Raw genomic sequence first — 12,406 nt, 5'->3', positions numbered from 1 at the left:
ACTGTGGTTTGAGCTAGTCAAATACCACAAGACAGTGTTCACCAACATTCTTTGAAATAAAAACCCCCAAAGTGAATTTCCCCAGGGTATGATGCTTTTTGTGTTTTCTACTACATTTGTGTGGGTGAATGTTTGTGCATGGTGACTCTGTAACTAACTGTGGGAGACCACAGTGGCCTGTGTGGTAACAGCCCATGGTCAGACAAAAATTGAACAGAGCCTTTGTAACAAGTTTATTTAGAATTATAATACACTAGACATACAGGTACAGAAAGCAGTTAGTTTTATAAACATCTAAGTCATAAAGCATCTAAGTTATTAAAATAAAAATAATCAAAGGCTCTTAACACAACATCAGGGTTTAAGCAAAATTCCTCATTAAAATCAGTAAGAAGTTTTGCCTACGACATGAATGGTATAAGTCCTAAGTAACTTTTAAAAGCTTTTAGAAACTTGAGAAAGTCAGTGGTCATTCGCTAGTCATCTCTTGGGAATTAAATGTCACACTGGTGTCTCGTCCTGTTGGCAGCTGTGATTTCATGGAACACACAGATATACACTTCCCTCTTCACAGGGATGAATCAAGAAGTTTCCTGGGATGTATTGCCAGGTGAGACCTTCTCAAGGAAATACATTACTTCTTCTTCTTTTTCCCTTTCTTTCCTTCCTTCTTTTTCCCTTTCTCTTTTCCTTTTCCTTTCCCTTTTCCTTTCCCTTGTTCGACTTCCTCGCCTACCATCAGTTCTCGGGCTCGAGCTTTCCCCAGGGGTGTCTTGGCATACCAAACCTGGAGAAGCAAATCAGATTAGAGTTGGAAGAGCGCTCAGGAGATCATCTGTTCAAAGCAGGGGGTTTGACTAGATGGAGTAGCGATTCAACAGGCCTGTCCGTCGCCTCCCCAGGAAAAAAAGGAAGGGGAGGAAAAAAAAGAATGAAAGAACATTTAAGTAACTTTTGCATCTACGATAGAGTGTTCCTATCAAAAACCTTACAACCCTGGTTGGCTTGCAGAGAAGCTGAAACAAGATCTCTTAGAACTCTTGAGTACACTCTTATAACAAGAAGTGAAGCAATCATCCGCTTGCAGAGTCCCTCATTAACATGAATACTTAATGGTGTGTCATTTGTGTTGCTATGGTTATGGGAATGGTAGAACTTCTATGATCAACTCTATTTCCAAGGGTATGTAGGTCTTGCAAAATTGCCTCTGATCTGAAACTTGGCAGTTTACAAGCGCATACTTTTCCCAGTAGTTCTCCAAATGTGTTGCGCTGATTTTAATTTCAGTGGGAAAGCGAAACAAATAATTTTGAAAAAGCCGTGTATTGGTTTCATGTGCATATTCGTAGTCCTGTATCTTCTAAATGGGTTAGTTTGGGTTGCTTGGCAAACTTGCGAAGCTCTTGGACTGGCATCTCAATACGAGCTCTCTGCGATATGTTAAAATAATAAAAAATGGCTGACCGTTTAATATTTGAAAATCAGTTGTGTGCATGAAATAACGTTTCCCCAGACCTGACGTGTCTGTGTCTGTGTTAACAATGTCATGGTCCGTTCTGTCTGGACTGGATTTGGCTTTTTTCCTCTCAAAGGACCGATGGCTTGACTTCTAACTCTCACCTCAGAATCCTACTTAGGTCAGCTCCCATCTCTCTTTGCCTCCACACTTACACCTGCAGCACCTCCATTCACCCTGGTGGGGCTTGGAGTGTCTTGAGAATTAAACGCTTTAAACAGGTAAACAAAACGCCTCAGTAGCGACATGGGCAGCCAGCAGTGGAGTAGCTATAATAATGTGCTCCACACTCCTGCCATTCTGACCGAATAGAACACCTGCTCTTCAAGCCTCCCTTTCCAACTCTCTCTGCTGCCCTGGCATTATACAGTGTCTCCTTCTAACTAGGGATAACCAATTGGCTGGTTACCCACTAAGCATACTGGGGTAACCAGTTAAGCAGTGCTCGGCCCGGGTGGCTCCTCTAGCCCGGCCGGGCCCACCATGCCGTGCCGCAGGCGGGAGCTGCTCCAGCCCAGTCAGGCCGGAGCAGCCGCTGTGGGTGAGAGGCTGGGCCCGCTGTGCCACGCCATGGGCAGGCTGTTAACTGGTTTAACGTAGAGTTGAACCGGTTAACATTTTCAATGGGATTTTTGCATCCCTAACCCAAACCGAGGTGGGTGTGAATACGTTACCTGGCCTGTACTTGGCAGGGAGGGGCTGTTGGTGGGTTGGGGACAAACTTTTGAGGGGTGGCCCCTTGAAGCCTTGACTTCTCTGAAGAAATTCTGTGTGGGTGATGGAATTCTTAGGACCAGCTGAGACTCATCTCTGAATGGTCCCAGGAAGGCCATTTGGTAATCATCCGCCCTGTGCCATGGCACAAAAACAGGCTGAGCCCCCGTACACTGGTGAGGCCAGCACGAGCAATGAGGAGACATAGCGACTCTAATCCAGAGAGACATTCAGTGCTAATTCCAATCCAGTGCAGACACAGTGTCAGATGCACCTGGACAGGCCGTGTCTGGTTGGAATTAGAGGGCACACCCGTGAGAGGGGAGTGAGAACGCCGAAAGGGAGAGCCAAAAGAGCCCTGTGAACATGGGGTTAATTTCACCTTGTACGTTTCTTCTTCCTCTTGGTACACTGGATCCTGCCTGGCAAGGGAGCTCAGGAACTCAGCGGCTATCAGTGGCTTGTGATTCATCTGCCGGAGGCGTCGCTCACTGAGGATGGTTTGCACGGCATAGATGATGTGGCCCTGGGTGAACCCATCGGAAACCTTTGCCAGGCAGCTGATGTTCAATGATTTGGTGACTGCTCCGCCATTCTGCTGGATGATGTGTTTCCATAAGACTGTTTATCCCACGGGGGAGGGAAGAGAAACCCAAAAACGTGTGAGGGAGTGGGAAAAGAGGGATCTGGCTAATCGCTTTGAACCAAAAGTGCTTTCCGGGAAGGAAAATGGAAATCTAGAAAATCAGTGCAATCAACAAAACCAAAAGATTTGAATCTATCTCTCTCTCTCTCCCCATACTCCACATCTATCTATCTATCTATCTATCTATCTATCTATCTATCTATCTATCTATCTATCTATCTATCTATCTATCTATCTATCTATCTATCTATCTATCTATCTATCTATCTATCTAGGGTGTGTCTAGACTACAGGTTTTTTTTTAAAAAAGTGGCCTTTTTTTCAAAAAAACTTCCCCTCCATCTAGACTGCTGCTGTGTTCTTTCGAAAGTAAATCGAAAGAACATGGCTGTTTTTCGAACCGCAGAAAACCTCGTTTTACAAGGAACAACTCCTTCTTTCGGAAGTGCTCTTTCAAAAAAAGGCGCTATGTCATGCAAACTGTGCTTTTTTGAATGAGAGCATCCAGACTGCCTAGGTGCTCTCTTTTCAAAAAAGCAGCTTGCTTTTTCGAAAATACTGATTGTAGTCTAGACGCTCTTTTTCGAAAGACGCTTTTTCAAAAATATATTTGAAAAAGCCTCTTTCAAAAGAGGCTTGCAGTCTAGACATAGCCTATATGCACTCTGTATATACGGGGGGAATACACAATTTAAATAAGCATATTTTAATCGACTGTTTATATATCTGTGTGTGCATCTATCTAGACATACACATAACATGGTCAGATTTTTAAACCCAGGTGGTTAAAGTTAGTCACCTACATCTATAGCATGCTTTGAATAGGTGTTGTGTGTGCAAATTCCACTACTGTCCATGAAAGGTACCAGGGCTCATTGCTGTGCTTTAGGTGTCATGGTCCCGATCCTCCAAAGACTTGGGCACATGTCTAAAATAACATCGGTGTCTTTGCGGGCTTGAGGCTCTTCTGTAAACTCTATGGTGCAAACTCTCATGCCTTTGTCTTTTAGTGTGCAGCCTCTGGAGGACAGGGACCATATTTTTCGTACTGCAGAAAGGGCCTAGTGCTTTGTGGGTGCCAGGAAAATATCGCATCTATCCCAAAGTCATGCTGTTTCCCATCATTATACACCAATAGATCCCACAGATTCTTAGAATAATAGAACCCTAGGGCTGGAAGAGACCTCAGGAGGTCATCAAGTCCAGCCCCCTGCTAAAAACAGGACCAACCCCAACTTAGTCATCCCAGCCAGGGCTCTGTCAAGCCAGGACTTACATATACCCCTAGAAAGTCTTTTTAAAATATGTCCTTTGTCTGAAAAGTGAAACAAATGAAAATAGTGACTTAGAAAAATTGTGTACTGAAGATTGCAGTTGTTGTAGTGCAGTATGGTAGTGCAGTATGTGCCAAATCCAGGATCTGTGTTTGAAGACAGTACATGGCATAATCATATGCGTGGGGAGAGTTACAATTATGAGACCATGTAAGAGAAAAAGTTGCTTCACCTCCCCTTCTATTGTAACGGAGATATTATGGACTTGGTCTCATAACCACTGACTTCCTTTTTCATTCTAGAAAACTGTGTTCTTCACCTTAATTTATACCTAGTCTCCATAACTATTGGCTGAATCACTGATTCATGATAGGGAAATTGGTATGTGCAGCACAGAACACTTATTGTGTTTCTCTGTGTTATGCAACGCAGCTTGCACCTTAGGTGAGGATCATGAATAGGAAGTGAAACTGATACACATCATGGCTAATATGAGATCTCCAGACGTAATGACGGCTATTGTGTATTTGCTGCTCCCATACGGGGTATAAACCAAAGCTTGTGTGCAATAGGAAAATGGACGGGTTATAGTGCACATGTGCAGTGTGAGCAGCTGTAGTTGTGAACGTGTGGTGTTTTAAGGCTGTTAGAAATCAGCTATCGAAATTCTATGTGAGCTCTGAAACGGGGGGACTAGGCAACAGGAAAGTGCTCAAGCATGTTACAAGATTTCCTACAGTTGTAAGTCTGATCTCACGAATAAACTAAAAAAACAACAAATAGTCTAGTAGATTGGCCCTCATAAGGGGCTATTTTGAAATAGCGGAAGTGGAGCATCTACACAGCCCCTATTCTGAAATAACTATTTCAGAATAAGCATTATTCTTCGTAGAATGAGGTTTACAGAAGTCAGAATAAGCTGTCCATTATTTCAAAATTATTTTGAAATAACGGAATTGACGTGTATACGCTCACATAGTTATTTCGGAATAACAGACGTTATTCTGAAATAACTTTCCTGTATAGACACACCCTTAGAGAGCTCAAAATAATAGTCCAAGTCCAGATTCAATATATCTTACACCTCAGTACATAATATGACGCACAACCACAGGAGAATAAAACTTTTTTAATGATACTGATTTTTAAAAAAAATTGTTTTATATCATAATGTTAACTGAAAATCTCAGTGTACCTAAATGTACACTGATGAAGTGGGTCTTTGCCCACGAAAGCTTATGCTCTAATAAATCTGTTAGTCTATAAAGTTTCACAGGACTTCTCTCTATAAATGCACACTGTATATGAGTTCAGTTTAAATAATAAGAACATAAGAACGACCATACCACATCAGACCAAAGGTCCATCTAGCCGAGTATCCTGTCTTCCAACAGTGGCCAATGCAAGGTACCCCAGCGGGAGTAAAGAGAACAGGGAATCATCATGTGATCCCTCTCCTGTCGCCCATTCCCAGCCTCTGACAAACAGAGGCCAGGGACACCATCCCTACCCATCCTGGCTAATAGCCATTGACGGACCTCACCTCCATGAATTTATCTAGTTCTTTTTGAGCCCTGATATAGTCCTGGTTTTCATGTTCTGAAAATAGCTGGAAAAAGGCATTCCCTCCAGTGGCATGTTATTCCTTTAGCATGTGTTCATATAAACAGTTGATCTTGTTAAAGAGCAACTGGCACGTGGATTTAATATACTTGCCAAATCTCGACGCATAGTCTGGCCTGGGAATTAGAATGATTTTCTGGTAAACTCTGCAGAAAGGTCGGAGGTCGGCGTCAAAGGGCCGTCGGGTAGTACCCACAATCAGGACTCTGTCCTCGGCTTTCACATTCTTCAGGATCTTGGGGAGATTCTTCTTCAGACGTTTGGGTTCCATCTTCAGGAGCAGAGATACGGGAGAGAAGTGAAATGTTAGCACCGAGGCGGTAGGGCTAAGCAAGTGAAATGACATTCCTCTGCTCTAGGTGAAGAAGGCCGAACGGCTCTGCGGTCAACGGTGCATTTACATTTACACTTAGGCTACGTCTACACTGCGCATTGTTGCACAATACGATATGCAAATGCGGCACAGGGATGAATATCGCCGTGCCTCATTTGCATACCTAAGAAGCTGCCATTTTTGCGGCACGGGCTTTTGCGTGAGAATGAGCTGTCTGCACTGCTCGTCCTTGCGCAAAAAACCCCTCTTGCGCAGAGCCATTCTGCCGCTTATTTTCAGGAAGAATGGCTCTGCGCAAGAGGGGTTTTTTGCACAAGGAGGAGCAGTGCAGACAGCTCCTTCTTGCGCAAAAGCCCGTGCTGCAAAATGGAGGCTTATTAGATATGCAAATGAGGCTCGGCGATATTCATCCCCGCAGCTCATTTGCATATCTTATTGCGCAACAATGCACAGTGTAGACGTAGCCCTTAGTGTAAAGAGCAGAGAAACTCAGCATAAGTGGGACTAAGATAAGCCTTTTGCCTCCTGGTGAAGTCTGGCTCTTGCAAGTTAAGTCAGCACTTAATTTCTACTCTGAATTTGTGATTTTTGACTGGCAGTGTTTCTCTGTTTCAGCTGTGGACCTTGACTAATGGAAAAGCAGCGCGGAAGGAAGGCAGGCACTTTTATTTATTTTTTAAAAAATCCCTTTAATATCTGCTGGAGTGGTGCGTTCTTGGCTAATTTCAATACCAAGGAAACTGCTTGGATCTGTAATGGTTGCTCTTGGAGATCTAGAATTACAAACAAGCAGCTGGGTTTCCAATAAGTAGACTCCTTACATCCTGCCATGGCTTTGGCTTAGCCAGGCTCCAAGACCATAAGCCTCAATACTTAGCTGTGTGGACTTAGTTCACAGTCCAGTTTTATTATAGCTATTATATCTCTAATTCATTAGCAGAGCCCTTCAGAGTTGATTCGTTGCAGCGGTGTGACGGTACCTTTAAAATTCATAAAATGAATACAGATAAAAAAGAATCAGCTCTGCAAAACAGAGGATTGAGACAAACATATGAAAAGGGCCTCAGAGATTTGAGAGGCAAAGTTCCATTTTCAAAGGACACCGAGGGTCACATATTTAAAGGCATTTCAGCACCCAAAGGGCATTTAGGAGCCTAAATCTCATGGAAAGTCACTGGGTCTTAGGCTCCTAAGTCCCTTTTGAAAATTTGACTCTGGGTTTCCTTGTTTTTATGTCAGGCAGCAACATGGGAGACCTCCGCTTAGCTCTGGATTCAGCCGTCCATAGTGCCCCCATGGAGGTACAGTATGTGCTTTGAGGTAGCTGAGTTTCAAGGATGGACCGTACCCTGCCTTGTGAGTGCCCTGTTCAGGCAAAATGATTCATCTCCTTGTACCAACTGCTGCTGAAAGGAAGGACGTGCGTATTGTTTGGATTAAAAGGCACAAAGGAGGAAAAATAAAGAAATGAAAGAAAACTCCAAACAATCACGGGGCAGAGGAAATACCATTTTCTCCTAGTTTAATTAGTTAATATTCTCTCTTTTTCTAAGCCGTTCTTCAACGTCACACCAAGAGTCTAGTTCTTAGAATGATTAATAATATTAGAACTGGAGTGTTAGTAGGCAACACAGCTTAGTGGTCTGAAAAAGGGACTTCAAACCACAATCTCCTGAGTTCTTTATCCCAGCTGAGTCACTGATTAATTAGATGGCTTTCGGGGAGAGATTTCACTGCTCTGGTCCAGTTCATACTAGCCAGACTGTCACTGAAAGCACTTCTTAAAATAAAGGTTTGAGCTACCCGTGCAGACTGGCCAAATGTAGTTGTGTTAAAAAGGGTTTGTAGCCAATTAACGCTGTCTGCACAACTGCCCAATATTTAAAGGGCTTTGCAACTAGTAGAGACATTTGGATTTTTACTTGCCTATCTTGTAAGGAGGATGGAAAGTGTCCCTAATGTGAGTGAAGTGTTTTGAAGATGAAAACTGCTATGTGAGAGAATGATCATTACTAAACGGCCCTACTTTGGCTCTGAAATTAGCACCACACTGAAATGAATGTCAGAGGGTAAACTACTGCTACAGGTTAGAGATCTTGGTTTATAGGCCGCTAGTACATTACTCCTACTGGGAGGAGTATGTTGACAACAGGAATCGTCAGGTAATTAACAACAACCAAATTTTCTCCTCTTCTCTTTCCTATAGACCTTGCAGTAAGTCTTAATAACATTATGTTCATTTTTTTGTTAGAGGTAGTAGCTTTCTGGCTTTCCAGGGATTCAGCGTCCGCATCCATAACAGAGTGCTGATGGTGTACCATTTCAGTGTGAAGCCTAGAAAGCCTGTTTGGCATTAGTGTGTCTCCCGCTCCTGTTACGCATTTGAAAACGACACATGTCCAGTATATTGTAGGGATCTATACTGAAAGCGAATAATACTCCCGTTCACTTAAAAGAAAAGTGTCTGTCTTCCACATCCAAAATGAGGTGTATTCTGAAGGTGCCCCACGTTCCTGAAGAAAGACAGGCACTACATTGCTTGCCCAGCACCCTTAGTGGTCACCCTAACAGATTTAAAACCTCACTGTCTGGCTGTCCATTCGGGGAAGGCAGGAATGGACTGACACTGAAAAGAGGAAGGCAACAGAGGTCAGTTTTATAATGGCCCTTCCACAAAATATAAAGTTTCTGTGATCAGAGTCTAAGCCCTTTGTGCCAAAATCAGGAACAACTGGCTCTCAGTGAGTGTGTTTGTATCCAAAGGGAGAATTGAGCTGACTGCCTCCTGCTGCTTTACTGCTTTCTGTCCCTTGTTTTCCTTGATTCCTTTTTTTTCCTGTGCTGTCATTACTGTTGGGAGCTCTCTTACCAAAGCCTGCTCAGACTGCGTGTTCATGCGAATAGGAGGAGCGTAACTGGTTCGGAATGTGGGATACAGCTGGTGCTGCTTGTGCACCAGTGGGACTAGACAAGTGAGCTCAGCCCTGTGGCCTATCTATTTCCACTTATGTGCAGATCTGAGTGCAAGTCATACAACTGTTCCTAGCACTGCCTTTGCGAAGTAATATCTGGACAGAATTCTTCCCTCCAGGGCGCACAGACTGCTGTTAATGAAGCCACTTGACAAAAACAATGAACACTAGAGGTGGTGTTTGTCCCACAGTCTTCCTTACAATCGTGGATGCGGCAAGATTTAAGAAGCAGGGAATCATTTGCTTTCAGTATGGTGTGTCAGCCACTAGAGGGCATCCGTCACCATGTACACAAGTCATAAAATAAGCAACCTAAACAGCTTATGAAAAGTCAGGCTGATCTAAGCTGTTAGTGGGGCATTAGTATTGCAATATCCCCCCCCCCTCCAAAAATACAAACTACCTTTTAAAAATGGTTCAGTTTGACACCATGTCAAAAGACTCAGTTGTGGTTGAGGTCCTGAAAGCTTTGTGAAGGGAATGAGTTTTTCACGTGTGACCCTGTTTGCTGTGTGCCAATTGCTCTATATGAAGCACAGTGAGTTTCTGCATGTTTTTACTTTTCTCTTCCTGTGGGACATTGCTGATTAGGGGAAGGAAAGAAAGTTATTAAAACTGGAATCCCAGAGAGTAAATAAAAATTCTGTAGATGTAACTGTTCGACCTGTACTTTTGGGTTTTACAGTACAGCTTGATCTTTGTTCTCTTTTTATTCATCCCAGCTTCCTCAGATCGCTAACATGAAGAAAGCTGAATTATTTAAGCTTGTCTGAATTCTTAGTTTTTTCCTTCGTATTTTTTTAGGTCTCCCCTATGTTTTGCGTATTTCTTTCATTGCGATTTCACTTTCTGAAACACCAGCACTCATGAGCACTGGGAAAATTACTTTTAAATAAGGCAAGCTTAGGTGTACAGGGAGATGCGACTTCTTCAAGAGCTCATGAAAGGTCAAGAGACTTGCTTGAAACACGTAAAAGTGAGACAAGCTATTATCAAGCGGGTGTCGGCAGGTCTGACCATAGTGCTACACGTTACGCTGGCAAAGGCCCCTATTCCTTTGGGTTGGGTCTAAATGAGGATCGGTTTGGAAATCAAACAGGTGCACCTCACCTCTTTTTCAGACTTGGGCACTCTTTTGTAGAATGTTTTTTCTGTGTCTCCAATCCAGATGACAGAAGGCTGGAGCTGCTTAGCCACCTAGGGGAAAAGAGAGGAAATATACTGAAGTTAATTAGAATGGCTAAAATTTCAAACCTGCAAGCAGGAACTTCCTATTATGGTGGCTAAATCTCCCCAAATAATTCCCTGTCTTTGTAGGCACCTTGGACATCGGTGCTCCTTGCTCCTTCCTAGTCTCTGCTTGTGGCACACAGTAGCCTCATCTCCGGAGGGCAATCCAGGGATAAGTGGTGGGGTAGAGTAGCCTGTGATGGGCAGGCAGCCAAAAAAAGACGATCTCTTATCAGAGATAAAATCTGGATCAACATGCACATTTTGGCACTTCCCCCCACTCTCAAAGTGCTGAGTGCTTGCATTTGCCCTTGGCTTTATTGGCGAACCCTTTTTTTTTTTGGCCGAGCATGCCCCTTTTATTTCGGAATCCAATGTAATGGACTCAGCGTGGCCAATCTCACGTTAAACTCGATACCAAACTCTTGGCACGTTGAGGTGAGGTGCTCTATATTTTATTTGTGCCACGGAAGGTTGGTCCCACAGTGTGACATGATAGATTTCAGCCAAAGAGGGTCAGGAGTAAGGTCAGCATTCACAAGGCATTGCATAAGTGACAGCTAGGCTAAGAGCTAAAATATATAAGTTTTGGTGTGCCTATTCCTGTGTTCTCCACATCAAAACTTGGACGTACTACACCTCTGGCTCACAGCAGGGTGGCAGCAATGCTACAGGCTTTTTCGTAACGACACTCCCGATTGCTATAGCAACCCTCATGGTTTAGGAATCCTGCTGCCAAGTATTAATCACATTGCAGTTGTTGCTGCCCTGGCTCCGTTGGATTGCTCAGTGACAGATGTGCCGGCTGTATGAGTGAATTGTAACTAGGATTCGTTTTTCTGCCGTGCTCCTTTCTTGTTCCATTCCACTGAGTCAGCTGATGCTGTTGCTCCTGGGAAGGAGGATGTAAACAGCAGAAGCTTGTATGCATCATGCTAATGTATGATTAATGGCCATTCCAGGATGTAAAGTCCCTGGGAGGTGAGCAACCATGGTTCAAGTTCCTCTTCCAAAGTAGGCAAGGCAGGGATTTCCCGCATCCATCAAGCACCACTCCCCCTTTCTTTCTTTTTTTTGAAAGGTCTCATTTTCATTCTGCATCGGAACAAAACAATTTTCAAAGGCTTGGAATATTTTTGGACATGGAACAATTTTCCAGCCAACCATAGCAATAGCCGTTCTTTTGAAGGCACCATTAGCTTAGGGTTGGGCATTGCAGCGGCACTGACAAATAGTAGAAAATTGTTGTTTCAAGTGGATTTCTAAACATATATTGGCCCTTATTTGCTGCTTATGGTTCCAAGAGGACATGATGCAATTGTAGACGTGCAATACTGCCAATGAGGGCAGGGGACTGGACTCGATGACCTCTCAAGGTCCCTTCCAGTTCTAGTGTTCTATGAATTCTTCAGTGGAAATAATCCATCAGTTCTGGAAAATATTATGTGATAACCCTCAGTTTGTGGCTTGAACAGCTCTCTTTTAAGTGAGGAAATAGAAATCTTCACTCATCTGGAAAGCATGAGCTAAAATGTTGAGTTAGAACACTGAAGATTTATTTCGGATAAAGAGACTGGAGTGATAAATGACTATATGTAAATGCCGCCAAAACGTCATTGCGCACTGATAGGCAGGTACTGGTTATCTATTTACCTACATGTATAATTAGAGAGACGAAGTGTAAAGAGCGATCACATAGCATAGGGAGTAAATAACTTGCACGAACGGCTAACAGTATAAAATTATACAGCAATAGGGGGTCTTAAATCTGGCTTCTCCATTTTCAGTTATATTTTGAGCCCTCCGGAACTTGCACCCCTACTGCTGGGATACATTTACAAAGCACTCTTTGGTCTTTATCATTTTTGTAGCAGAATGGCAGACTTGTATCTTTATTGCACTGTAGGCGAATGGCAGATTTGGGAATGCAGAGCTCTTTGGCTGAGTCATCTTGTTATGGGGAGTTTGAGATCTGCAGAGATTGCTGCATCATACTAACAGGCAGATTTAGCTAACTCCCAGCCAGGTATGGCTAACTCCCAGCCAGGAGCTGAGAAAATCAAGACCTGGGACAGAGGTCATACAGGGAAAAACTCT

The 12,406-nt window shown here is 43.4% G+C and overlaps 1 protein-coding gene across 1 annotated transcript in view; it reads right to left on the bottom strand.

Annotated features, from left to right (window-relative positions):
• Window positions 1-218: 218 nt before the first annotated feature.
• DRC11 (dynein regulatory complex subunit 11) overlaps window positions 219-12,406 on the bottom strand; it is a 120,362-nt gene continuing 108,174 nt past the window's right edge. Inside the window, exons 16-19 of the mRNA XM_006127447.5 lie at window positions 10,190-10,276; window positions 5,867-6,044; window positions 2,613-2,851; window positions 219-787 (exon numbers count right to left, since the gene is read on the bottom strand). Of these exons, the coding sequence (XP_006127509.3) occupies window positions 635-787; window positions 2,613-2,851; window positions 5,867-6,044; window positions 10,190-10,276 (657 nt within the window). The 3' untranslated portion in view covers window positions 219-634. The remainder of the gene's footprint in view (window positions 788-2,612; window positions 2,852-5,866; window positions 6,045-10,189; window positions 10,277-12,406) is intronic.

Source organism: Pelodiscus sinensis, chromosome 7 (assembly GCF_052426305.1).
Source record: "Pelodiscus sinensis isolate ZL-2025 chromosome 7, ASM5242630v1, whole genome shotgun sequence".
Taxonomy (NCBI): domain Eukaryota; kingdom Metazoa; phylum Chordata; order Testudines; family Trionychidae; genus Pelodiscus; species Pelodiscus sinensis.
Note: the sequence above shows the minus strand (reverse complement) of the source record. Positions and strands in the feature narration are given on the sequence as shown.